Source organism: Vulpes vulpes, chromosome 5 (genome assembly GCF_048418805.1).
Source record: "Vulpes vulpes isolate BD-2025 chromosome 5, VulVul3, whole genome shotgun sequence".
Taxonomy (NCBI): domain Eukaryota; kingdom Metazoa; phylum Chordata; class Mammalia; order Carnivora; family Canidae; genus Vulpes; species Vulpes vulpes.
In genome coordinates, this window is record NC_132784.1 from 78,725,089 (window position 1) to 78,751,858 (window position 26,770).

A 26,770-nucleotide genomic window follows, 5' to 3' on the forward strand; every position below is an offset into this window, starting at 1 on the left:
ATAAATATATGATGTAATGTCAGGTAGAGATAAGACATAAGTTACATATAAAGATAGAAGTGACAGAGGGTGGGGCAGTGAGAGAGAACTGATTTGGATGAGGGTGATCAGAGAAGGCCCTCTAAGGAAGGGGCATTTGCACAGATATTTCATGATGGGTCCAGGAATACTGGGAAAAGCATTCCCAGTGGGAATGAAGGCCCAGAGGAAGGGAACAGTTTGTTATGGTAGGAGAAAAGTCAGAAAGGTTGGGGGTGAGGGGGTATTGCAGGAGCAGAGGGAGTGAGAGTACACATGGCAGGAGAACACTACGGAGAGAGAGGCAATGATCCCAGGGGGCCCTTATGGTAAAGTCAGATTTTATTCCAAGGGTTATGGAGACTCTGGAGGAGTTTAAGGATGGGAACGAAAGAATCTGATCCATTAGACCCCTGTGGTAGCTGAGTGAGGAATTGAGTGTAGGCAAGCAAGAGTGGCATCAGAGGCACTAGTTAGGAGGGAGGTCATTGTTAACAGGTTAAACCAGAAATAATAACTTGGTCCAGTGTTAGGGGAGAAGGCGGTGAGAAGCTGTCAGATAATACTTGCTGATGGATTGGATTTAAGTAAACCCCCAAAACAGTTATCAAAATCCATTCAAAGGAAAAGCCTCAAATTACAAAAAAAAGATGCCCTGCTTGTCCTTCATCACGTCATGTCCTGATTCTGTCTCTCTCAACTCCTTTCTTACTGGGGTACTACTATCGACCTAATACTTCCTGATCAGGAAACAGGTGCTCACGATGTCCTCCATGGCATCATATTTGCACGCACTAGACAGACATTCAGAGTCTCCCCTCCGCTGCCCTCACTTTACCTTTCCAATCTCATCTTTCATTCCTCTCTAAAAGCCTCCATTGTTTGAGGCCAGCCAGGCTCCCTGCAGTCTCCAGAATGTGATTTGTTACTGTCTGCCTTCAGGCCTCCACGTATCCTATTTTTACTGCCGGGAACAACCTCACATTATCTCACTCATCCAAAAATGCTCATTTCCCTTCAAGAAACTTATCAACTGACAGATTTCCTTCCTCCTCTATTATATAACATTACTTAATGTTGAAGAGATTAGTGTTCAAAAGGTTAATGTCTGGAAAGCCCAAAAGGGTTGTCAATATTAAGGAGGTAAAAACAGTTTTATATGTATACACACATCTACCTATACACACACTATATCTATCTATATCTACATCTATTTACTTATATATTCCAGCATATTTCTGAATGAATATGTAAGAAACGGGTAGAACTGGATGGCTGGGCACAGGGTTGACAGGGAAATAGCTCACTGCAAACTTTTGTACTTTTGATTTTTGCACGATGTGAATGTATGGCCCATTCAAAAAATAAACAGATATTTTTGAAAATGTAAATAAACCACGACATATGCTAAATCAGTTAGGAAACACAATTAAAACTCCTAATATAGATTTTTCCCCAGTATTTTCAGATAGACATTACAAGGAGAAATACACCCAATTTTATTGCAGGCATTAAAGAAAAATTTGTTTCTGAGGTTCATTCATTTGTTCCCCTGATGAGTCAGGAACTGTGCAGGCATTGGGAGTCCAAAGGTGAGCCACAAAGATAAGGTCCCTGACCTCCCCAGTCACACACCTTTTTATAGACTGCCTTGTAATGATTTCAGAGCCACTCATGTGTGCATATCAAATCCTCCGATCAATTTACAGTGGTTGAAGTCTCCACCTTAAGAATTCTAGACTAGTTCCCTTAATAAATTATTAAGCCCACTTCTCTGATTTCCATCCCCTGCCAGGCCACGTGAGCTCACCACCCACGCTCTCCAGGCTAGAACAAGGAGGCGGGTCTTATCTCAGTATGGGGCTCAGGACTCCCCGTCCTCCCTACTTTCAACGCCATGTTCTGATCGTCCTGGCTCTGCCTCACTTTGCCTTCTTCTGCCTGATTCAGGCAGGTCTCTAATGGTCTTGCCACATTTCATCGCACATTAGATGCCTGCACCCTCACAGCTCATACCAACTGGAAGGGCTTCTTCTTTTATCTCTTTATGTCCAAACCCTTTCCATTCTTCAGAGTCCATCCCACATCCCATCTCCACATTCCTAATGTTTGCTGCACATATTTTGATAAACCATCTGTTTTAGTCTCTGGATGTTACACAGGCTTCTGCTTCATTTTACGAAGCACATTCTATACTCCTTGAGATCAGAGCCTGCATCGTATTATCTCTTGTGTCCAGATAACACATAACACAAAGTTGAGCTCATCCACTGAATTAAATTTAGTCTGAGAAAAACGAATGGCAACCAAGAGTTCTAAAAGCAGATGGCAGAGCTGAGCTCCAAGGAGACACACCCAGGAACTGTGCTCACCTGGGTCTGCATCTCACACAGGTGGGCCATGAGCTCATCCAGCTGAGCAGCTGCTGATGTTTTAGGAGGATGTGGTGTTTTCTTTGGCTCTTGGACTTCACTACAGGGAGAAAAAGAATCCTAACACATCAAAACTCAGATAAATGTTCAGTCACACATAAAATACCAGAAAAAGCAGTTTTGACTATTAACCCCTTAGATGTGAGTAAAAACTAGAGAAAGAGAGTATTTAAAAATCGGTAGTGGACTAAAAATCTGAACAAGGTCTTCCGGTCTTTTGTCTCTATGACTTGGTTCTGGTCATCTCAAAAACTGACCATTGTTCTCAAGTGCATGAAGAAAGGTGCTGGATGGGTAGCTGGCAAGACAGTCTCCCCCAACAGCCAGGTGCAAAGCAGCTTCTAAAAAAGCCTTTGAGGGGCACCTGGGTGGTTCAGTTGGTTGAGTGTCTGCCTTCAGCTTAGGTCATGATCCCATGATCCCTGGGATCAAGCCCCACATCAGGGTCCCTGCTCCTCCCTCTCTCTGCCTGCCCCTCCCCCTGCTTGTGCTAGCTCTCTCTCTCTCTCTCTCTCTCTCTCTGTCAAATAAACAAAATCTTAATAAAGAAAGACCTTTAAGACAATGGCCAAATATACATTTTTTAATTTTCAAAGCGTTCTGTTTAAATTATAAAATATTACACCTTCTCTCACTTTCAGGGAAAGATAAAAACCAAGTAAGAATAAAGAGCAAGCATCAGCAAACTAAGGTCCACAGGCCAAATGTGGCCATAGCCATTCACTGACATACTGCTACTTTCTTACAGAGTTGGATGGTTTCAGCAGAGACCCTGTGGTCTGCAAAGCCTAAAATATTTACTGTCTGTTCTTTATAGGAAAAGACCACTGACAGAGTTTAGACAATGTACATGGTGTCGGTTTTACATTCACATAATTGTGAATACACTGATGAATAAAAGTTGGGCCCAAGAAACAGAATACAGAGTCTATTCAAACACTTGCTCAATTGTTAGTAAATAAACTGCACGAGAGCACAGAATAAAGCTCAATAAATTCTAAGAAGTAAATCCTACAGATCATATTCTTCTATTGCTTTAATGAAAGTACAAATTAATCATATGAAATCTACCTGCTGAAGAAAAAATAAAGCACTTCCAAATAATTCTTGTGATGGAGAAAAAATATAAACTGAATTTTCAACCATTTAGAAATAGCAATGAAAGCACATATACACACACATACCCTTCAGAGTGAAAAGCAGTAGGTTATTAAAGGGAGAAAATAATAAATGGACTCAAGTGCGTATTGAAAAATAAGATACTAGACACAAATAAACAAAACAGCCAACTTAAAAATCTCAAAAAAAAAATACCCTAAAGTAATTAAACAGAAGGACTAAAAGCATAAATTATTGAACAGAAAACAAATAGAAACTGATTTTTTGGGATGCATTGTGTAAATTTCAAGGATATAGAAAATGTGGAAAATCACCAAATAAGTTCTATAAATATCACAGAAACGCAATACTATAATCAGACAAAGAGAGAACAGTGCATGTGTGTACGTGTGTGGGTGTGAAGGGGGAAGAAGGAAGTATAATAAAAACAGCAGAAATATGTTTTAAAAACATCCTGGCTACATAGTGTTATGCCAGTCTTTAAAGCACGGTTCAGCATTAGGAAAAGGATTACTATAATTCATTATACTGAAGAATAGAGAAAAAGCTTTAAAAACATATTGATAGGTCCTAAAAAGCAGTAGGAAACAAACTGCACCACCATTCCTGTTATTGAAGATCAAGGAAAAGAAGTTTCATAACCTGATAAAATATAAGAAACCTATAATGAATCTCATATTTAATGGTCAAGTACTAAACACATTTCTGATTAAAAGAAAAGCTCTGTGTTCAGCAGGAAGTCTGCTTAAGCTTCTCTCCTTATCCCTTTGCCCCTCCCCTCCATCTAAAATAAGATAAATACAATCTTAAATAAAAGAGAGCAGAGGAGGACAAGGATCCTACTATCATTGCTGGTCTGCAATATTACTGCAGACTGCATTATAGAATGCATTTAAAAATAAAAATAAGAGATTTATATACTAGAAAAAGACAAAGCATTCTCATTTCTATTTTCTCTTTTAAATAGATGGTATGATCACTTACCTGGAAAATGTAAGATAAATGATTGGATAATTATTAGAAGGTATAGAAAATATCAGGATGGCTATCAGATACAAGAATAAAACAAAGGGTTGCCTGGCTGTTCCAGTGGGTAGAGCAAGACACTCTTCTCTTATTTATTTATTTATTTATTTATTTATTATTTATTTATTTATTTATTATTTATTTTTAAGAAAGAGCATGTGCAGGAGCATGAGCTTGGGCAGGGGTATGGGGGGAGCAGGGGTGGGAAGAGAGCGGGAGGCACAGAGGGAGAGAGAATCTTAAGCAGGCTCCACACTCAGCCTGGAGCCATATGCAGGTCTGAGATCATGACCTGGGCCAAATCCAGAGCCAGACACTTAACCAACTGAGCCACCCAGGGGCCCCTGAGCATGTGACTCTTGATCTTGGGATTGTGAGTTCAAGCCCCACACTGAGCACAGAGCCTACTTAAAATTTTAGAATTAATTCATTAATTTTTAAAAATTTAAAAAGAATAAAATGAAATAATATCTTTCCTATATACCAGTAATAGCCAATTCAAAAATCCACTGGGAAAAAGGAACATATTCAAACTACCAACCAAAAAATGATAAAATATTAAAGAATAATTCTAACAAGAAATGTTAAGACTTCTATGAAGAAAAACCCACCAGCAGACATACAAGACACACATAAATGATGATGCATAATATGGCATCAGTTTCTCTCATTAAACCATAAATTCAATGTAATTCATATAGAAATACTAATAGAATTATTCAAGTTTATTAATAAGCTGATGCTAAAATTCATGGGCTAGAACACTCAAGATAATTTGGGTGGGAAAAAAAAGAGATGAAGAGGGAAGACCTGTCTCAATGGATGTGCTCTCGTATAAAGTAACAATAAAATTTGTGTGATGTTGGTAAAGAAACAGACAAATAGATCAAAGGAATGGAACAGAGAGAAAGCCTAGAAACAGACTCCTGAACCATGAGAATTTTGCATATGCTAAATGTGGCATTTCAAATCATCAGAAACAGACTATTAGACACAAAATGCATCACAACCCATTTGAAACACAATAAATTTATATCTTTAACAAACTCTACACATGAATAAGTTTTAAATGAATCAAAGAAATATGTTTAAGCATAGAAGTACTAGAAGAAAATGGAGGACATTTTTTTATAATTTGGGGTGATGAAGACTTTCCTAGGAAAGGCATAAAACTAACGTGAAGGCAAAAAAGAAAATGTATCAATAATCTCAAAAAAATTTAAACATACATATATATTTAAAACATAAATAACATCCAAATATTAAAGTCTACATATCAATAAAGCAAGCTAATAGAAACATGCTCTAAGGATTAAAAGAAAAAAAGTAAAAAAGGTAAGTTTCAAAAAAAGAAATTTGAGTGTTTATCACTCTATAAAAATATGCTCAAGCTCAACCTTTAATATGCAAATTAAATAGTGAGATACCAATTTTTACCCATTATTCAAAAATCTGAAAGACTGATAACAGGCAGTGTTGGCAACAAAAGTCAGGATTATCATACACACATACATTTACACATTTACATACATCATAGATAGCTATGTAAATTTATTAAATCCTTTGCAAGGCAGTATCTATCAATATTTCAAATGCATATATCTTTGGATTCAGCAATTTCATTTCCAGTTTCTATCCTACAAAAAAACTGGAGATACATATACAAAGGTATATATACAAGTATATTCCCTAAAACATAAAAAAGTACAGCCTTTATGAACAAATTAAAAATAAAATAAATGGACATATAATTAAATAAGTTGCAGATATATGCTACAGCATGCCATGCAGTTGCTAAAAAGAATGCAGACATAGATTTATGATGTACAAAGAAGATTTCTAAGATACATTGTTAACTTAAAAAAGCAAAGCCCACAACAATATGAAAACTATCCTTCCATTCACCTAAATTTGCAAGCACAGATACATAAGTATGAATTTGCACACACAAAAGTCTATAAGGAGACACATCTGACAGCAGTTAACCTATGGGGCTAGCAATTAGGAGATAGGAGGATATTCTAAGGGAGGTGGTCTAACTTTTTACTCTGTATATTTCTGAGTTATTAAAGCTATTTTTACTATTAAAAGGGTAAATATAAAATTAATATAAGTAAAGAAAAATTTTAACTGCATAGAAATACAAAGAAAAAATTAAAATCACACACATGCTTCCTTTTAAGAAGCAATTAATCACTCTGGACCTGTTGGCTTGCTTATAACATTAGGCCCTTCTGATTGTGCCTAATTCCTAATTCTGGAAAATTAGAATGACTTTTTTTTCATGTTTTAAAGTGAACATTTTCCCATATATTTATCTATTTTCTTATTCAGCTTTGTCTTCATAGCTAGCGCTTGTTGCCCACCCTATGCCAGGCTCTCCATAAAGAGTTTTACACATGTTCTCTTTTAGTCCTTATAACAACCTTAAGGGCTAGGTATTGTCATCCCTCAAAAGAAAAAACTGAGACTTCTAGAAGTAAAAAGCTTTGCTCTATGTAATATAACCAGTAAATAAGAGAGTTTGGGCCTACAGACTGCAAAGCCTATGTTCTCCAGCACCACACTAAACTATACTCCAAAATGACATTTAAAGACTATACAGCTTTCAAACGTAGAATGTACCATAATTAAACAATTCATCATTAGTCACATAGATTGTTCTGAATTTCATTGTTATAATACAGTAAACAAATATTTTCACCCATATTTGATTAATTCCATAGAGTAAATTTTGAGAAGAATCACTAAATGATATGGTAGCTGACTCTGGAGTAATATTTGTAATCAACACTAAACTTAGCTAACAACCCACCAAACTGACTCTGACACACCCTCTCTTATGCACACACACACACAAAGCCATAAATAAAATCAAATATTTTAAGTCTTCCACTAAATATATATTCAAAAAGGAAAACATAGATGTACTACTTTACTTACTTTTGTGTATTTACCAACCAGCAAAAAAGTAAAAGGAAGATTCCTTCCTCTCTTAAGGAAAAAAAGACTGTCATTTGGGTATAACATGTCCCACTACCAACTTACTTATGTTTGAGTATTTAACTATAAGAACAATATAGGAGGAAGTGGATACCTTCCCCTCTGAAGAAAAAAAAAATTTTTTGTCTTTTAGGTACAACATGGCCTCCTGCCAGGCATATATATATATATATATATATATTTTATCATTGTTTAATCTAGGAACAAAAATGGTCAGGTATGCAAGTGTTTGATTTGGTCCTTAGAGGCTTCCAAGAAAGTGCAGGGAAGCTCTTCACAACACTTTTGGGTTTTTTTTTTTCCTAAGATTTTATTTGTTTATCCATAGAGACAGAGACACAGACAGAGGGAGGAGAGCCTGACGTGGGACTTGATCCCAGGATCACACCCTGGGCTGCAGGCAGCGCTAAACACACTGGGCCACTGGGACTGCCCACTCATAACACATTTGGATCACAATCCCTTAGTCATTGCTGCCACAGGTGTGTGTCTTTAAAAGTACAAAAGGCAACAGGACTGTCAGCACATTCTCTGCTCTGTTTCCCAGTGTAAAATAAATGTAGCTTCTTATATGGTTCTGTATAATTCTAAAAACCTGTCCATCTCACTGTTGGGGCATCCTTGTGCTTATTCAAAAAGATTCTTACTGATTTTTAGCACGACTCCTAGAGCAGTATGGAAAGAGAAACATTATTTTTGTGATACCTTAATAGTAACTGAGCCAATAATATAATATTCTAAATAAGAATGGAAAGGCCTTGAAGAGTTGGTGATTACATCACTACAGGAAGTGTTCCTAAAAAGAGAGGAACCTCAAAATCAGAGCCTCTTTGATTTGTCCCCTCACCTCTTGAAGATGGTCAAAGTGCTTTGCTATGTCACAAGCAACAGTTTAATTCATGTGTCAGAGACCTTAATAACATACAAATACAAGAGATGTGTTTAAGAGAATACAGACTCTCACGGGATGGACTTCATGATGCTGCAGTTTTCCCCTGTTCATTCCTCGGCAATGTTTTTATGAATTTTTTCTCCTTGTTCTTACCAAAATTATTTTTGTTCATGCACACATTTCTAAATTATTGTTCATATTGCTATCAATATACAACTACATTAGAAATGTTATCACTATACTCACTAGTACTGAACACAGTTTCAAGGTTGAGAGCAATGTTCAGTTCATTGAAGCAAGCCAGAGGAAATGGGGGAGGCAGAATATAGGAATCTAGTTTCTGAGTCTCAGGCTCTATCTATATCTACGAACCTTATCGGCTCTGAGTTACACAAGCCACAGGGATTTGTATCAGTCTATTACATATTTACCAGGCCACCTGGATTTCCTATCAACGTCCCACACAGATTGGCATGGCAAGTAGCATTCAGTACTTGGGGAGGTGTATCAGTCAAGGCCCACTCAGGAAAATGCAAATATGCTGGGAGTAAGCAGAAGGAATTTAATCCAGAAATTTGATTACACAGGTGATGGCAGAACTAAAGAAACAAACAGAAGGTATTAAAGTAATTCAGAGATTAGCCACAGTAGGTAGGCATTAGGCCAAAGGGACAAAAAGAAAAGAAAAGGGGAGGGGGGGAGGGGGGAGAGGAAAAGAAAAAAGAAAAGAAAGAAAAGGAAGGGGAGGAGAAGAAAAGAAAGAGAAAAAAGAAAAAAGACAAGAAAGGAAAAGAAAGAAAAGGCAAAGTTCTGAAAAGCCAGGGGCCAATGTGGATAGGCACAAACTGGAACCACAGCAGACCCGCCCTGCTCCAGCTGAAGCCATAAAGGAGGTGTGACTGCTGACCGGATGAGACTCTATGGAGAGAGACTAGGGCAGGAAATGTCCTGACTTGCCCTGCCTTTCGCCCTCCAGGCTCTGCCTGCATAGTACCTCCCATTGGTCAAAGCCAGCAAAAGCCAACTTATCCTGAGCCTGGAAAACCCAACTGACAGGGATCAGCTCCCCTGGAACACAGAGCAGAGCAAGAAAAGAGAAAGAAATGGGTCTGATGGGAAAAAGATCAAAGACTGGCTTGCCACACTGGCATGCCATCAGTTGATCACAATGCCAGATATACAGGAAAATCGCTGTTGGTCATGCCGATTTTTTATGTGCTAGGTTCCTGTATTCACTAATATTTCTCTTGAAGTCTTGGTTTCCTAGCTTTTAAAAACCAATATTTACTGAAAGCCTATGTGCACTAGGCACTGTTTTGTGGGTTTGCTTGTGGTTTTTGTTTGTTTTTTGTTTTTTTGTCTATCCAAGAAGGATAGACAGCGTGGTCTAGGGGACATCCCCCCAGGCACTCTGCTGGAACTGGAATAAACTGGCAATGATACTAATAAATTGGCCTTGCTCCCATCAAAGCAGAAAGTGTCATCAGGTGGGAAGTTATAAAAAGACTTCATGATAACACAGGTCCTTCACTTATTTGGTGTCATGTGTGAGCACTACTGGCTGCAATTCTAGAACCAAATAAGGTATGGTGTGGTACTCTTTACCAAGCATGAGCCTTCGCTATCCTGTTTCCCTTTTAATATGTTAAGCCTTTCAATTTGTTCCCCAGAAAGCTGTTTTTTTAAAAATTACCTGAAGAGAGAACAAGAAAAGCAGCCTTGGCCAGCAGAAATGCTTTAGTAAGTGGATCTGTTTCAATATGCAATGTTTTTAAAAGGAAATTCCCCACCAGCTAAATTAATCTTGAGCAGATATAGAAAGAAGAAATAGAGATTCATTAGAAGTATATATTTGTTAGTCTGCTGCAGAGTCTCTCTTGTCTTGGTTTGACCCTGATCCTAGCTCTGGCTTTGTTGGCATCTTGCTGAAATTTCACTAGGTGTTTCTCTTCCAAGAACTGGAGCATGCTATTTAGAGTAGCCCGGACAAAACACACGTGTGGTGACTCAAACTATTTACACTTTTTTTTTCGGGTGCTGAAGGAAAGAACAGAGCCCACCAACCTGGATAACCCATCCAGAAGCCACATATCCCAAGAAACTGCCAAGTGAGTTCAGCAGAATTCCACCTCTGCTCAGACACTTATGGAAACAGGAGGAGGAAGAGTTCTAATAATGAATATATGCAAAAGCAAATTGTTGTCCAAACATGGACTGATAACAATCATTTCATAACTTCAATTTTTTAAAAGTATTTAATGAAAGACATACCTGTAGATATTGCACTCCTGGATATGTGTAGTATATACAAGCTGCACCTAAGACATGTGAGAGAAAAGAATGAATCCTGTTAGTAGAATGTCGGCACTAATCTACACCCAGAATTAGAGGATGTTTTTAGTTTCTAAATGGGACTGATAACTAGCATATCTCTGAGATCTTCTTGCACAAGATAGAGGAATACCAGCCATGCCACAGCAAAAGGCCACATTCTAAGTAGAGCAGTCGGCAATGTGAACAAATAACAGTGTCCCTCTCCCTGCCCTAAAAGCACTGACACAAAGAAGTTGATCGTACTCACATAGGAACCATAAAACAAACAAAATGAATCAGAACAAAGCCCGTTAGTTAGATAGGACGGTGTCTAGGGAAAGACTATAACATGACTAAGTTTAACATACAAAATAATAATAATAATAATAATAATAATAATAATAATAATAATGTGTCTCCAAAGGGTAGTTGTTGACCAGCAACTGATTCAGTTATTGAACCAATATTTATTGACTGCCTGTCTGTGCCAGGGGGATGCAGCAGTCAAAAAACAAAACTAAATGAACATACAAAAATTGTCTACCCTGGTCTTTATATTGTGGTGGTGAGAAATAGGTAGTAAACAAATTAAGAACTCATCAGGGATGGGGGTGGGGGTGGAAGATGGGAAATGGGGTAGAGATGGCAATTAAAAATATATAGGTCCGGGAAGGACTCACTGAGAAGGGGCCACTTGAGTGAGGACTCCTAGAAGGTGAGGGAAGTAGCCAGATTATCAGGGGGACCATGGTCCAGGTAGCCAGCACCCTGTGGAACAGAAAGGAGACCAGGGTAGCCTGCACAGTGGATTGGTAAGACTGGGATGGGAGTAAAAGGGACCAGAGCAAGTGGGTAGAGTGAACATAAAATTCATTGTTCAAAATGGGATGTTCTTGAAAGTGAACGAGGGAGGGTACTAAAAATAATGAATACTATATAATTTTTTTAATATGTATTTATTGACCAAAAATTTGATTTTCTTGTACTAATGGACCTATAAGATAATTCTGTTGAAAACTTATTTTCAAAATAAAATTTTCTAGAATATATTTAAATGACATGCAGCTATAAACATTAATTTTTAAAGATTTATTTACTTATTTTAGAAACTGCATGCAGGGGAGATGCAGAGGGAGGAGGAGAGAAAATCTCAAGCTGACTCCCCACTGAGCATAGAGTTTCTAATGTGGGGCCTGACCTCATGACCCTGAGATCATGACCTGAGCCAAAATCAAGAATCTATGCTTAATCTACTAAGCCACCAGGTGCCCCTAAACATTAATTTAAAAAAAACCTTTTTATATTAATTATTTGAACATTTTTAAACAGCATAGTAAATAACTGCTCTTGATATAGATTCATATACTTTAATTGGTTACTTAGCCATTGTCTCTTATGCTATAATATGGAAATTTTTCAGAAAAAATGTCTTTTTTAATATGATTTTTATTATTTCCATATTTTTAAATAAAATTGCAAACTTCCACAGTGCTGCATTTTATGGTTAATATATTTTGAAGTTGTTGACACTTTTAACTGATGCTTCTCTGTAACCCATAATTTTTTTAATTGAGAAAATACTCCTACTCCTGCTGCTGCTGATCCTCTAAATTTAGGGCAAATTCTACTAAGTGGAGGATATTTTCAATTGTTTCTCATATTAAAACCTACAAATATTTCTGCCCCAATATTTTCACAGGTGCTGTATTTCTGCTCCATCTAGAGCACCTTTCTTCAACAATATTTTTACAAGATACGCTCTTAAGTTGTCTCTATTCGTGATTCTTTTTTAACATTTTGCCAAATGTAGATACTGCAAAATCATAGGCCTTCACAATTTCATCCTATTCTGGTGGAGAATATAAATTTATCCAATTAAAATTAGAAACTCCATCAAAGGCAAGATTTTTCCAAAGCACAATTTTCAAATTAGGTAATTAAGCCATTTGAGCTCTCATCTTTTAACTTGTTCAATTCCTCCCCAGCTTTTGTCAAGAGACATTTGAGCTCCTTCCTTTTTGCAAGCTTTGTTTTACATAATTGCAACTTGCTAAAAGCTTCAAAAGCCCAATTTTCATGCTACATTCACTGAATAATTTGATTAAATATTTCTGACTGATTTTGCACATAATGCAACCTATATTTAAGTTGCTTTACAAAGTATCTTTTCAAAGTCTTGGGCATTTCTAAAATCTGATGGCTGACAGGCAAAACAGAGAAAAAGCAGATGCAACCATGCTGAAATGTTTCTGTATTCAACACCAGCTTCGGTCACAAGAGCTTTGTAGATGAGTTATATATATGTACTCTGATTATGTAAGAATATATTTGTAAATTTTGACATTTGCAGTTTCTATTTTGATTGGTGGAATCCTGGAGCTTGTTTAGATGCAGTCATGAATTTTGTGGACATCACAACCAATTCGAAGCACGTTTCTGCTTCCTAGATTTTTAAGTCTGTAAAGAACATTTTTTTGGCCATAATTCTGTGCCCAAACAAAATCTGTATTCATATTATCACCCAAAACCCCCCAAAACCTCCCCAAAATCCCTCACTTTGTCATCAATGTTGAACTTTTTCAACTAAATTTACAATGACATTAATAATACCCAATGTTTCATTTTTGACAGAATGAATTTCCAAATGCTTTATTTCGATCCTTTCAGTTGGATGAAAAAAATGAAAGCTTTTGGAATTAACAAGTTTTCTAACTCAGGTGGCACAGATGTAAAACTGACATTATCTGCTGGTTTGCCAAAGGAGTCAATTCAATCGTCAAGTTTACTTTAGTTAAAAGTACAAGATACCTTGAAGCTGAAAATGAACAAAAACCAATGTAGGGGTGTCACTTGCTCCAGATGGAAAGGTGTACTTCACCATGACATGTGAACAGACTTCCTGTACATGCTAAATCATTGGGCACATGCTTCTTAAACCATTAACTTATGAAGGGGAGGCTGATGCTTCTTAACCATAGTTGTGTCTTCCTGTCTTCTGAGGGGCAGTAACATATCCACTTGCCTCCATGGTTGCCAGGAAATGTTGGCAGGTATTTTGTGCAAATTACACATTCGTCATCAATTTCTTGAGAAAATTAAACATGTAATTTTGGATTTTGGATTTGGTTTTGTTTTGAGCCAATGTTGCTAAAAGCATCTACTACAAAAACAAAAGCATTGCCAAATAATAAAATAAATAGCGATAGCTTTACATATACAGTTAAGGACAAAACTGCTTTACCGAGAGCATTTAGGTTATACCACACTCAATGGCCACAATGCTTAGCCTCTTTTTCCTAAACATAATTTGTGGGACATCAAGCCAGAGTTTCCCATATTTTTTTTCTGACTCTGAGGAGGCTCCATGCACCTCTTGAGCATGAGTGGTGGTATACCTAGTGGCCAGCTATGCGAAAAGCCTCAAAAATTTTCCTGCTGGGATCCCTGGGTGGCTCAGTGGTTTGGCGCCTGCCTTTGGCCCAGGGTGTGATCCTGGAGTCCCAGGATTGAGTCCCTCATCGGGCTCCCTTCATGGAGCCTGCTTCTCCCTCTGCCTGTGTCTCTGCCTCTGTGTGTGTGTGTGTGTGTGTGTGTGTGTGTGTGTGATATGAATAAATAAATAAAAACAATTTTTTTCCTGCCACCACCCAAGATCAGAGTTGACTGTCCCTGACTGTGCTTAAGCTCTTAGTTTTAACAACCAGCACCCTGCATATTGTCCCTGAAAGGGTGCTTGCCAGTTAGAATCTCTCTGAACAGGATCAGGGAAAAAAGAAATGAGTTATCATTAGCCATCTTTTGGAGTTAGCCATAATAAAGTTAGAACTCTGTTCAGTGAATATATTTCACATGCTACTAGATGAGATGTTGGAAAAAAGCAAAAGAACCAAATGGAGGTCTATCAATTCATGCTGGTGTAAGTACTAACAAGAAAACTTCACAAAATATGGAAAATTTAGGGTAAATGGCAAATCCAATAATAGGATATTGAGAAAACAAGCAAAAACCCAGGACTCTTCCAAGTGAATCAAGATGTAGAGTCACCCCACTAAGGTCAGTGTAAAGAACGTGGCTTTTACTTCAAATGAAGATGGAAATTCACAGAGAGGTTCTCAGTAGAGGAATAACATGATCCAAGTTTTACAGGATCACTCTGGCTGCTACTCTGAAAATAAAAAGCAGGGGAGAAGGGTAGCAAACCAACTCAGAGCCTTTGGCTATGATCTTGCATTGAAGAGAAAAGACAATAGCTTCCTATGAGAGAAATAAACGTGCATCCTTAAAAACCATTTATATATAGTTGGAGGAAAGAACAGTCAAATGTGAAATGAACCATAGGCTCAAACTTTCAGGTCCATGCAACCTGTGATTTCGCACCAAGTATACAAGCAGGAATCACAATATCAGAGATCAAAACACTATATACAAAGAGTATGTACTTAATTCCTCTTACATTAATTCCATTCTCATCAAGCAACTGCCCAATTATAAAGTAGATTCATGTAGACTTACCAACAGGAAGGGAATATATGTATCAGCAAATACTATTCTCTGTTCTACTTGAATGGTTTTGGCTCTAACCAGAAAATAATAAACTGGATTTCTGGGTTTTTTTTTAATATACAATCTCTTATGAGTTTAGTTTGTTTGTGTTGGTTTTCTAGAGCTTCATCATCTGTAGGTACACTAATAATTGAGTTTTCTAGAAAGTTGTGACCATAAAAAGTCACCCTGAAAAGACTTGTCTGAGCTGTCACTTGGCCTTGTCCAGGTGCCCCTCGGTCTTGGTGAGTGCCATTCCAGTTAAACTGCAACATGCAACTCTGATACTCAGAGAGTCATATCAAAATATTCCAAGTAAATTAGGGAATACTGTGTTACCATGCCCTCATTAGAAAAAGTTCAGTTCTCAAAGGCTTATTCTTCTATGATGATTTTCTCAATTCTCCTTTCCAAAAACCCCACCTTCAAGTTATCACAGAGGGATTTTTCTTTCTCTTTCCAGGATACATGATTCTCCTTTCACATCATTTTACTTAAGATACAATTAATTCTCAGAAAGGCACTCAAACATGTATGTTCAAGGTACTCCAATAAATGAAAAGTTACCGGCAAGGGACTTGGATCATTCTGAACTGAAACAGTCTCTGAAGTCTCAGCAAGGTTACTCTCCTTTCTGGAGTGCTGATCCAGGGGAAGAGGATCTGGGTTGGAGGATTCATCACTGTCCTGGAGGGTGGATCGCTCCAATTCCTCCAATAAGGCATCTGTATTATAAGACACAAGAGAATCATAATACGGAACATGGAAATATTCTTCCTCTAGGATGATTTCCCCCTAAATGTCCCCCCTGTGCCTCCATTTACCTCCTTCTTTTTTGGGTGAAGGCTACCTTCAAATATCTTCCTTTATTTTTCTTCAAGAATGTGGTCTATTCTCCCAAAAGATGTATAGTGCCTCCACATACTGTGACCTATTTCCTATGGTTGCATCCAATTTCACAGCATCACTCAAGCATTTGGCTTCTTATATTGCAGGGTATTAATTTTTATCATTTGTTTAGGGTGGGTTGCCCACAAAGATCTCCAATACGAAATAAGTAATTACAACTTTTCTAAATGCACCAGGACAGTAATGTTTACTCTTAACCCTGATTATGTTTTCTTGTGTCCCAAGCATGTATCAAAATTTTTAAAACAAAGTATATGTATTCTGTTTTTTAGGGTATATAGGGGAGAAAAAAGGGATCAGGGAAAAAACAGATATTGCAAAATCAAACAAGATGATGTTGCAATCCAAATACTTGAGACTTGTTTCTCCTGTAATTTTCTTAGGAAAAACCTATGCACTCAACAAGTATCACACTATCACTTTTCTGTTGTGATGAAATTAATAATAAAAATGTACACATTACAGGCACTATGCTCAGGAGGTTATATATTTCATTTAGTCATCCTAATACTTTAAGGCAGGTGATATTATTATCCTTATTTTGTAGATCAAGAAAGAGACAGGGGTTCTTGGGTGGCCCAGTTAAGCATCTCATTCTTGATTTTAGCTCAGGTCATGATTTCAGGGTTGTGAGATTAAGCCCTGTGAAGCCTGCATAAGAGTCTCTTTCTCTTCCTCTACCTACCCTCTCTCTCTGAAAGAAAGGAAAGGAAAGGAAAGGAAAGAAAAGAAAAGAAAAGAAAAGAAAAGAAAAGAAAAGAAAAGAAAAGAAAAGAAAAGACAAATAAGTAGTTTAAGGCACACTGCTACTGATGCAGACTTTGTCTGACCCTCGGCTATCTGATCCCAGCCCCTACACTAGCTTCAGGTCAAAAATGTCAGTCTCCATCTTCATGTGGATTTTCAGGGCCATCTTGGCACGATCTGCTCTTCTCTGAAGTTGTTTTTTCATCTACATAATGAGGAGATTCTATTACAATTTTTTTCAAATTGTGGGTTGATGCCCACTAGTGGATCTCTACTGGAATTTTTGCCACGGTGATGGTTTTTAAGAGTTTGCAAAACAGTGGATTATATTATTTGACATTATTTGATTTCTGCAGATGAAGGGCTATGGGGAAATGCTTACCAATGAACATGATATAATATCTGATACTGCATTAAGATAATACAGGAGTGAAAGATATGAGTGGGTGTATAATGAGATAAGATTGGTCAAAGAGTGGCTGTATGAGCAGGCTCAGTTGAGAATATCAACGACAACCTAAGTAAATTTCACCCTAGATGATTCCAACAAGGTCAGAGACCAAAAAATGAAAACAAAGATCAGAACAAAATAAAACAAAAGGACGACTAAAGTGAAAAACAAATTTTAAAACAAAGTAATAAAAAATAAAAGGCCAAGAATCCCAAAGAAGAAGGAAAAAAAGGAAAAAAGAGAAAAAAGCAAAAATAAAGAGGAAAAGAAAGAAAAAAGAAAAGAGAAGAAAAAAAAAAAGGGCGGGATTGGGAGATGGTGGTGGTGATGAAGTTATAGTGGAGGGAGAATGTGGTCTACCTGAGGGGTCTTAGAGGGTGATCCTCTTGGTTCTGAGTGTATTGTTCTGTATGTTAGAAGATGCTCAGTCCCAAATTTATATAAAACAAAAATACTTGTACAGGGCCCAAACATTTACCACAAAAACATAAATGAGATAAAAGAGGGGGGCAGAATGGGAATGAAGAGAGAATATAATCTCACAGAATGAACCAGAATGGTATACCACTTGGTTCTAGGCGCATGCTGGTCATGTTTTAGAAGGTATTAACTTCCACCCTTGTAAAACAAAATGAGGCAGAGAAAACAAAAAACACAAAACAAAAAAAACATATTTTGTATATCTCCCAAAATTAAATTGAGTATGTCGAAGGGAATCTAGAAGTGGAAAATATATCTAGACCTGTAGTGAAAGGGATCATAGGGGTAAGGAGAGAAAATGAGTGGGAAAAATCAGAGACGGTGACAAAATGTGAGAGACTCTGGAAACTCTGGGAAATGAACAAGGGGAGGTGGGCAGGGGGATGGGGTGACTGGGTGATGAGCACTGGGTGTTACATGTTGGCAAATTGAACTCCATTAAAATATATACAAAAAATATTATGAATATTTTATATTTATATTTTCATTGATTTGAGGGTGCATATATACACTTACATTTATTTTTTCCAAAACAATTACAACTTTGTTGCAAGATATTTTCTCACTTCATGTATCTTGGACATATTATTGTCAGTACAAAGAAAGCTTCTTTACTTCTCTTTAGATCTGTGAGATATTTTATTGTTTCAAAGTACCCTCTACTCAAATATAGATACCTTGAGGATGCCTGGGTGGCTCAGTGGTTGAGTCTGCCTTCAGCTCAGGGTGTGATCCCGGAGTCCCGGGATTGAGTCCCACATCGGGCTCCCTGCATGGGGCCTACTTCTCCCTCTGCCTATGTCTCTGCTTCTCAGTCTCTCTGTGTGTCTCTCATGAATAAATAAAATCTTAAAAAAAAAAAAAAAAAAAAAATATATATATATATATATATATATATATAGCTATCTTTTCTTCCATTGGTAGAGATGTGGTCATTTTCAGGTTTCCAATATTTTTGGTGTTTCACTTTTGTAATTTTTCAGTGTTACAAGTATTGCCGCAATTAATTTTTAAGCATACATGTTTATATATTTAGAAGAGGATTTTTGTAGGATAAATTCCTAAAAGTGAATTTTCTGAACCAAATGATATGAATACATTTTATTATAGCAGAAAATGCCACATGATCTTCTCAAAAATCCAGCAATTTACATGCCTTCCACATAGAATGAAAATACCAGTTTTGCCACAAAAAAAAAAAAAAAGAGTTGACTGCTTAAGCTGATTGATGACTATAGATTTCATTAAACTATTTTCTTTACTTCTACATATTTTAAAATTCCTCATAATTAAAGGTCCTTAAAAAGAAGAAAAAAAAAGAAAAGAGTAAACTAATGTAGAAAGAGAAAGAAAAACTTGTTTTCTCATAGCTTTACTAGCCAGATTGAATGCCAATTTCTGGGTTCCAAATTTTTATTGTGTACCCCTCTATTAAGATACAGCCCTTTCCAGTTGTCTAAGCTTAGCTCTAACAAGAAGTCATGGATCTTCTTGGACTCAAAATAAAAAGACATTGACAGTAAAGATTGGGGGAGAGGGGAGACCCTCTCTAAGAGAAGCAGACCATATCTCTAAGAGTAGAAGGTTACTAACCAGTGAACCAAATTTAGTGAAACTCTCCCCCCTGGGTCATGAGTTAACAGGCCTTTCTCTTCCTGTTTCCTAGAAGCGCACATAACACCAACACCCCAGATTATCTTGCTTTCTGCCAGATTCCGTAATTTGCAGATGACTAATTTCAGTATGACAAATGTGGGATTATGAGGGGTGGGGGCGGGGGGGGGCAATATTAGACGGAAAACTCTGTAGTCCTTCCCTATAGCCCTTCATCTGCAGAAATCAAATCACGTCAACATGAAAGGAAAAAAGTATGGCCTCCTGGGAGAGCTCAAAGGATTGGGGTGATTTCAATCAGAGCCAGAGTCTGCCTCAGGTTCCCCTTTATCTAGCATCTCCGAGTAATGAAGGTTAAGGTAAAATCTGCTGGGTAGAAACAAACCACCAATGTTAGAGGAAGTACTGCAAAAAGGAAATATCCGCTTGCCTTTGCTGACCTGTCTTCCACCCTATTCCTCTGCAGCGGAGGAGAAAGACCCACTCTAAGTCTTTTGGGTAATTACTGAGCTGTTGACAATCTAAAGAAACAGTTGAGGTTCAGCCGCCCAGATATATTATATGAATGTTACCTTCCAGGCAGCCTGGTACTTTCCACATCTCTGGACCAGATTTATCTACTATTCATCCTGTGCAAGCAGTGCAAAACTCTGCAAATCTATTTTTTAATTATCTGGGTTGTTCTATGGGTTGGAACACCTGAGCCAACACACTAAAATGGGAGAATGCCTTGTAGCTTAATAAAGTTCTGGTGTCAGGGGCTCCTGCGAGTGATACTGAACACAGTTATTGTTTTTCTCAGTTTTTTCATTGAAAAAAAAAGGGATAATACCCATTTCAAAGAGTTGTTTCAGACACTAACATGATTAATATATGTAAAAATGTCAAGTTTTAGTTTAAGTCACTAAACAAGTATTACTTTCCTTCTGAATTAGCTGCATGAAAGCCATTAGGTATCGCTAAAATAAGAAAGAAGGGCTAGATTCTAGTGAGCCGGATTAGAACTCAGGCAGAAAGGTGAACATCCTCGACTCTCACGCAGACTAAAAACCTGGATTCTACTCCAAATCCAAAACATGTTCTACTCCATGCATCAAAATAGACTTTACCTCCAAAACAATTCAGTATTTATTTATTTATATTTAATAAATCATTAACATCTCTTCCCTCCTGTAATTTGCCTATCTTCCTTTCTCTGCTCCTCTAGCTCTCAAATTACCCTCCAAACAACTAACAACAAAAAAAAGACAATATGCAAGACGTGCTTATAGTTGTTCACACTTTTGACATACCCCAAACATACAAAAACCCAGGACACTCTGGAATTAATACAGCTTGGAAATTGAGTAAAATGTTAGTGACTCAGTATTAGTAAGGATGCCAGCAACAAAAGTCAGCAAAGGAAAAGGAATGAATCCCAAGAATGACAAACCTTCCATTACTCCAAAGACTGGGAATCAGAGATCTCTCCAAGCAATGTGGCCAATTGTTTCACTGCTGGTTTTAATTGTTTGAAATGGAAAGAGTATCATATTTGTAGGCCATAGTAATCTGTTCCTTCAGAATTCCTCTGACTAAAAAGCTTAGCAACAGAATCACTGGAGTTTTAAGCACTAATTCTCCTTGATTTAATACTAAACCATGGAACAAATGAAACCACCCTGGCCTTTCTCCAACATTTACAGATGCCTCATTCTTGTCCTTCTGGTCCATTTCTTCTCCTCGTAATACCCCCTTTATCCCTCTCCCTTTTTTCTTTTTTTCTTCCTAAATCACAAATCTGCAGGTGCCAACTATGCGACCACCCTATGACCAGCAACAGCCCCCGAGGGGCAAATACTCATAATAAAATGACGATCTCAATCATAAGTCAATCCAAAAATATGTGTGCAAAGTTTCCCCTGGTGAGCACCAATCTCTTCGCCTATTTGTGCTGCTGCAAAGAGTGAACCCAGAGTTCCCCAAAACAATCATAGTTCCTCCTGCTTCACTCTTGGTTGGGCTGAGGTCAGGAGAGAAGTGGAAACAAAATCTTCCACCCTCCCTCTAGCTTCAAGTACACCCCACCACACAGAGATGGCAGCCAAGTCTCCATTTCCTCAAGTTTCTCCTCCAAGATGGTCCTCACTCACCCAACTCTTCCATCGTCACACACGCAAGATGCTCTGGTCCCACAGGTTCTAAGGAACTGCTTTGGCATGTGCTGAACAAGAGGACCACAAAGGAACTGAATGAGACAGCGTGAAGCTGCCTCTATAACCCTTTTTGGTTCCTGTATTTGCCTAGCACTTCCTCTCTTTTGATTCGGTGAGTTTCTTTTCCTTTTTTTTTCTTTCTTGCTTTTTTTTTTTTTTTTTTTTTTGGTAAGTTAGGGTTTTGAAAATGGGACATATAAGGTGCATAGAAGGATTTGAGTTCTGTTAGTGCATTGGCCAGGGTGATAAAGATTCGAAATTAACTTCGAAAAAAATTGAGCACCTACTATGCGTCAGCATTCATCTTGAATTCATGGGACCACAGATTTGCACTTGCGTTGTTCCCCAATGTGGGTCTATGGCACTATGACTGTGCATCAGAAAACCTGCTATCTGGGTGTGAATGTGTGTGTAAAGCCATGACTGTGGAAGCAGTCTCCTTCATAAAATTTCTATCAGTTAACCAGCACCCAATTCATTTTGCTATCTTTATTTACTGATTCAGAAATTATGCTTACCAGCTTCCTTGAATAGAGTGCAAATCCATTAAAAGTAGGGCAGAGTAGCAGTCACATTGGGATTTTTTCAGGGCTTGGTTATTTCTGGGGTCTAAAACACAACTATAGTGATCATGAAGAATAAAACCGGAAGACCAGACACAAGGTGTCAAGCTGCAGATGTCTCAGGAAGCACAATTTCTGCCTAGTAATGTTGCCTAATAGTTTCTCTGAAAAGGGATCCTGAGATTGACTTTCAACTTTTTTATCGCTGTGATTTTTTATCCACGTCAAGTGAAATAAAACATTTACAATAGGCTTATTATGGGAAAGCAGTATGTAAGGAACTATAATTATGGCCCTCTGAAACATATTACTTCCATTTTTACCAGTGGTGAAATATATTCAAGGGATAGTAACTTGCTAAAGATAACAGAATTACAGATAGCTTTGCTATTTATTATAATCCAGATTTAGTTTCAGTGCCTGTGATCTTTCCTCTCCAACACTGAGGTCTTTTTTTACGTTGATGTAAAGGAATCATTCATTCTCCCATTCCCCTGTGATGCTAAGATTTTTTTTTTTTTTTAATCAAAAGGAGATTCCCACTCTGCATTACTTTGAGCAGCCATTGGATGTCAGTGCTGTTCCAAAAGTCCAAATGGATTTGAAACAAATTCCCATCCACACCAATCCATACAGGTTTTACAACTGAAATGCCACTAGTACCGTTGAAAGTGCAAAATGCTTGATGGCGAATATAAGACATTTGCCGAATCTTAAGTGGTAACTGAGCCAAAACACTGAAAGGAAAAATGCACTTCAGCACTTGGCTTGCAAATATTAGACTCCATCTGCAGCTTAAAATGAATGATTAATGTGAAATTTAGAATTGGATCCCCAGGTCTTGTTTTCATCCGCTTGGGGGGCGAGGGGTGTGTGTGTGTAAGCCCCAGATGCTTCATTTTTCCAGGGGTAAGAACCACTCTTTGATTTTTGTGCATGAAAGGAAGAAATGAAGGCATGCTGGAGGCCCACTGCTGTCGTGGAATGCAACCTGGAAAACAAATGGAAAAATCCCGTTTGACGCATTAGGATAATTTAGCTGCACGCGCTGGTGGACATAAAAGTAATTTCTGACAAAGCTGCTGTTCTGTGCTTCCTGTGCAGCAGAAACATTTAAAACCACAGAAGCCGAGTGGTTTCGAGGCAGGAGGCACGAAGGAGGCCTTTGGTTTCTGAGTAGGTCGCAGAACCACGCTAACAGGACCCCCCGCCCCCCTCCCCGCTGCAGCCCGGGGACCACAGCCAGGTCAAAGCACCCGACGCCAGCTACTGGGCACCGACATCTAGTAGAACAGTAGCTCTACAATTCTTTCCAGGCTTTTATTAAGAACCAAGTGATTGATTGGTGGGAACTGGCGCTACGCCCCGAGCACCCGACGGATCCAGATTCGGTCCCTGACCTCCAGGAGCTCACAGGGTAGTGAGTTACAGGATGACGAGGCGAATGCTGCAGGCGTGAACCCTAGGAGGTGCGAAGTAACCAATCCGGACAAAGCGCTACTAACGCGGCCACCCAAGAAATGTCCCGTCAACGCCAACTTAAAAAGTCGACAAAAACCGTCCCAAACTATCCCGACCAGCAATCCACTCGCCACTTCTGCCAGGATCTGTGCGGTCGTCGCGGCCTAACCCGGAAACACTACCTCCTTGAAAGAGCAAACAGCCACTGCAGAAAGAGCAAACTACCTTTCCCAGCGTGCATCAGTCAAAACCTTCCCGGCATTCTCTCCGCCTCCGGTTTCTGATCTCCCCACCCCCTCCACCCCACCCCACCCCCCCGCCCCAGCTTAGGCTCTTTAAGACTCCATCTCCCAGGATGCCTTTTGACAAGTTAACCCAGCGCATGCGCCAAGAGGCGGGCCCTCCTTGCCCTCACGACCCCGCCTCTGTTCTACCGCCGCCATTTTTTCAGAGACTTTCATCCGGCTGCCGACGGGGTTTTTTTTCTTAAAGGAGAAGCGACAACTCAAAAAATTTCCCCCTTCGTTCCCGCAAGACCTGGCGGCGCTGGGGACAGAAAGGCCACAGACAGGAAAGTGGGATCGGGGTGGAGGCAGAAGAACGCCGAGGCTACTTCCGCGGCTTAAGGAAGGAGGATAGAAAGAGCCTTGTGGCATTAGCGGCTCCTTGGGGAGGCAGGTGCGCGCGCAGCCAGTCGGGGGTGCGCGCGAGGCGGGGAAAAAGGTGCGTTTTCCTCCCACCAATCTCCTCGCGGGACCTGCTCCTCCCACTGCCCCTAGCGCGCGCTGAGCTCGTGGCGCGTGCGGGGGGGTGGAGGAGGAGGAAGGTCACTTTAGGATTGTCGCGAGACGCAGCCGTTTAACGGTGAGAACGGGTGCGCGGGGAAGGAAACCTCGCGCGCTCCCTTAGAGCCGTTTCCTGATTGGCTAAGGAAGGGGTGGGGGAGGGAACGCGGGACGTCGCTACGTGAGAGACGACGAGGGGCAGGGCGAGGAAGCCGTCCCTCCTCTCCCATTGGTCCGCTGAACGTCTGTGGCGGGCGCGCGCGCGCCGCCGGCGGTAGCGGGCCTTGAGTGGCAGGGGGCGGGGGGGGCGCCCTCGGAGCCGGGCGGAGGGGAGGGGGGGGAAGAGGAGCGCAGAGTGAGATTGAGCCGGACGCTCCGGGAGGCGAAGGGGGCGGGGGGAGCAGCGCCGCGGCCGCCGCCGCCTCCGCCTCCGCCGCCTGGGACGAGGGGGTGGGGGACGGACGAGCCCCGATGCCGGGGGAGACGGAAGAGCCGAGACCCCCGGAGCAGCAGGACCAGGAAGGGGGAGAGGCGGCGGCGGCCAAGGCGGCTCCCGAGGAGCCCCAACAGCAGCCCCCTGAGGCGGCGGCGGCCGCGGCGCCTGCGGGGACCACGAGCAGCCGCGTGCTGAGGGGAGGTCGGGACCGGGGCCGGGCCGCTGCGGCCGCCGCCGCCGCCGCCGCCGCTGTGTCTCGCCGGAGGAAGGCCGAGTATCCCCGCCGGCGGAGGAGCAGCCCCAGCGCCAGGCCTCCCGACGCCCCAGGGCAGCAGTCCCAGGCCGCGAAGCCCCCGTCTCCAGCTCAGGGCAAGAAGAGTCCGCGACTCCTGTGAGTAACGCAGTGTTTCAGGCGGTGGGAAAGACCCCCCTGTGTCCGCACGCAGCCCTCCCGGCTCCCGTAGCGCCCGCTCCACGTGACATCCTGCCTGCTCTGCCCCCTGCCGGCTCGCACGCCAGATGTCACGCCGCTCCCCCGCTCGCGGTCTGACGGCTCCTCGGGGGCCCTCCCCGTCCCCCGCCTGTGGGGCCGCTGCCCCCCTCCCTGAAGTCGCCCTTGCTGCGGCGCACCTCTCCTGCCCCTCGGTGACCCTCCCGTTCCCTGCCGCCGCCGGCTTGGCCCGCACTCTGGCATCTGCGCTCCCTTTGTCAGCCTGTCCCTGCCCCTCGGACGGCGGCTCTCCACTATTACATCACATCCCCATTAGGAAATGAGCAGCACGATCTTAGCCTTGGAAAGTGTGTGCGCCCCCCCCGCCCCCCCCACTAATTAGCTCCAGAACCCGGTGGTACTAGTAGCTTCACGGAGCTTTTACCGCTCTCCTGAATTTGCACGTCACGTTCACTTGTTTTAGAAATCTGGTACTTAGGGTAAGAACGTGGCTCTGCCGATTTTAAGTGTAGTCTTTCATACAAAATTAGCTAGGTGATTTTTAGTGGTTTTGTTTGTCTTTTTAGGTTTTTCTTGTGCTTATGTTTAAATGTAGGAACTTCATCCTTAAAAATGAGGCTGCGAAAGCTCTCAAAGGAATTGTTTTATTCTCTAGAGACCATGGAGGGACCAGGAACATACATATTTTAAGTTGTTAGTATTAAAATGTCCCTGTGTTGAAAATCCTGCAGTGTATGCGTTTGTAAATTGTAGAAATTAATCATATTAGCCATTGAGCTCGTTACTGAAAACGTCATTTGTGTCTTTGGGCTTACTTTGAAGTGAAAAAATATTGGTAAAGGGGGAAATTGGAGCGGAGGGAATCCTAACTTTAAGTGCCCCCTCCCGTAGAGATTATGCCAAGATTTGACTTCCATCACATTTAGGACTTGAAACACACCTGTTCCAAAATTAAGAATTAAGTCTGTGACTCGCATGCTTGCCTTAGAAACTTCTCAGAGAGTGAAAATTCAAAGGTATATTGCAGTATTACATGTGCTTCAAATTTTGGAATGTTATTCAAATGATTTATAAGTACAGGTTTTTGTCGTCCATAGAACTGTAGTTTACACAATAAATTCTCTAAATTATGTTAACTTAAATAACATTCCTAAACGATTTTTTTCATCTCTGTTGCTGAACCTGGGATGGTTAATAACTTAATATATTTTTAAATCCCCTTCCATCCTTACCTGCTCATTCTACCAGTTTTTTACTTTCAGAAATGATATCTTAAGATAATGACACCTAGTGCAGTAGTTTTTTCCACCTTGTAGTTTTTTTTTTCCACTAA

At 40.1% G+C, this 26,770-nt stretch overlaps 2 protein-coding genes across 4 annotated transcripts in view; one reads left to right on the top strand and one right to left on the bottom strand.

Moving 5' to 3' along the window:
• The window catches only part of LPXN (leupaxin), a 35,037-nt gene extending 13,156 nt beyond the window's left edge, over positions 1-21,881 (bottom strand). Inside the window, exons 1-4 of one of the 2 annotated variants that reach the window (XM_026012928.2) lie at positions 21,679-21,881; positions 15,913-16,070; positions 10,762-10,808; positions 2,391-2,490 (exon numbers count right to left, since the gene is read on the bottom strand). In XM_026012928.2, coding sequence (XP_025868713.1) covers positions 2,391-2,490; positions 10,762-10,808; positions 15,913-16,070; positions 21,679-21,691 — 318 coding nt within the window. In that variant the 5' untranslated portion in view covers positions 21,692-21,881. Of the gene's footprint in view, positions 1-2,390; positions 2,491-10,761; positions 10,809-11,483; positions 11,566-15,912; positions 16,071-21,678 lie in introns of those variants that run through there. The other variant, XM_072759016.1, reaches the window with a different exon arrangement.
• A 3,005-nt stretch (positions 21,882-24,886) lies between these two features.
• The window catches only part of ZFP91 (ZFP91 zinc finger protein, atypical E3 ubiquitin ligase), a 47,724-nt gene continuing 45,840 nt past the window's right edge, over positions 24,887-26,770 (top strand). For both annotated transcript variants that reach the window (XM_026012809.2, XM_026012810.2), the window contains exon 1: positions 24,887-25,377. In XM_026012809.2, the coding sequence (XP_025868594.1) occupies positions 25,022-25,377 (356 nt within the window). In that variant the 5' untranslated portion in view covers positions 24,887-25,021. The remainder of the gene's footprint in view (positions 25,378-26,770) is intronic.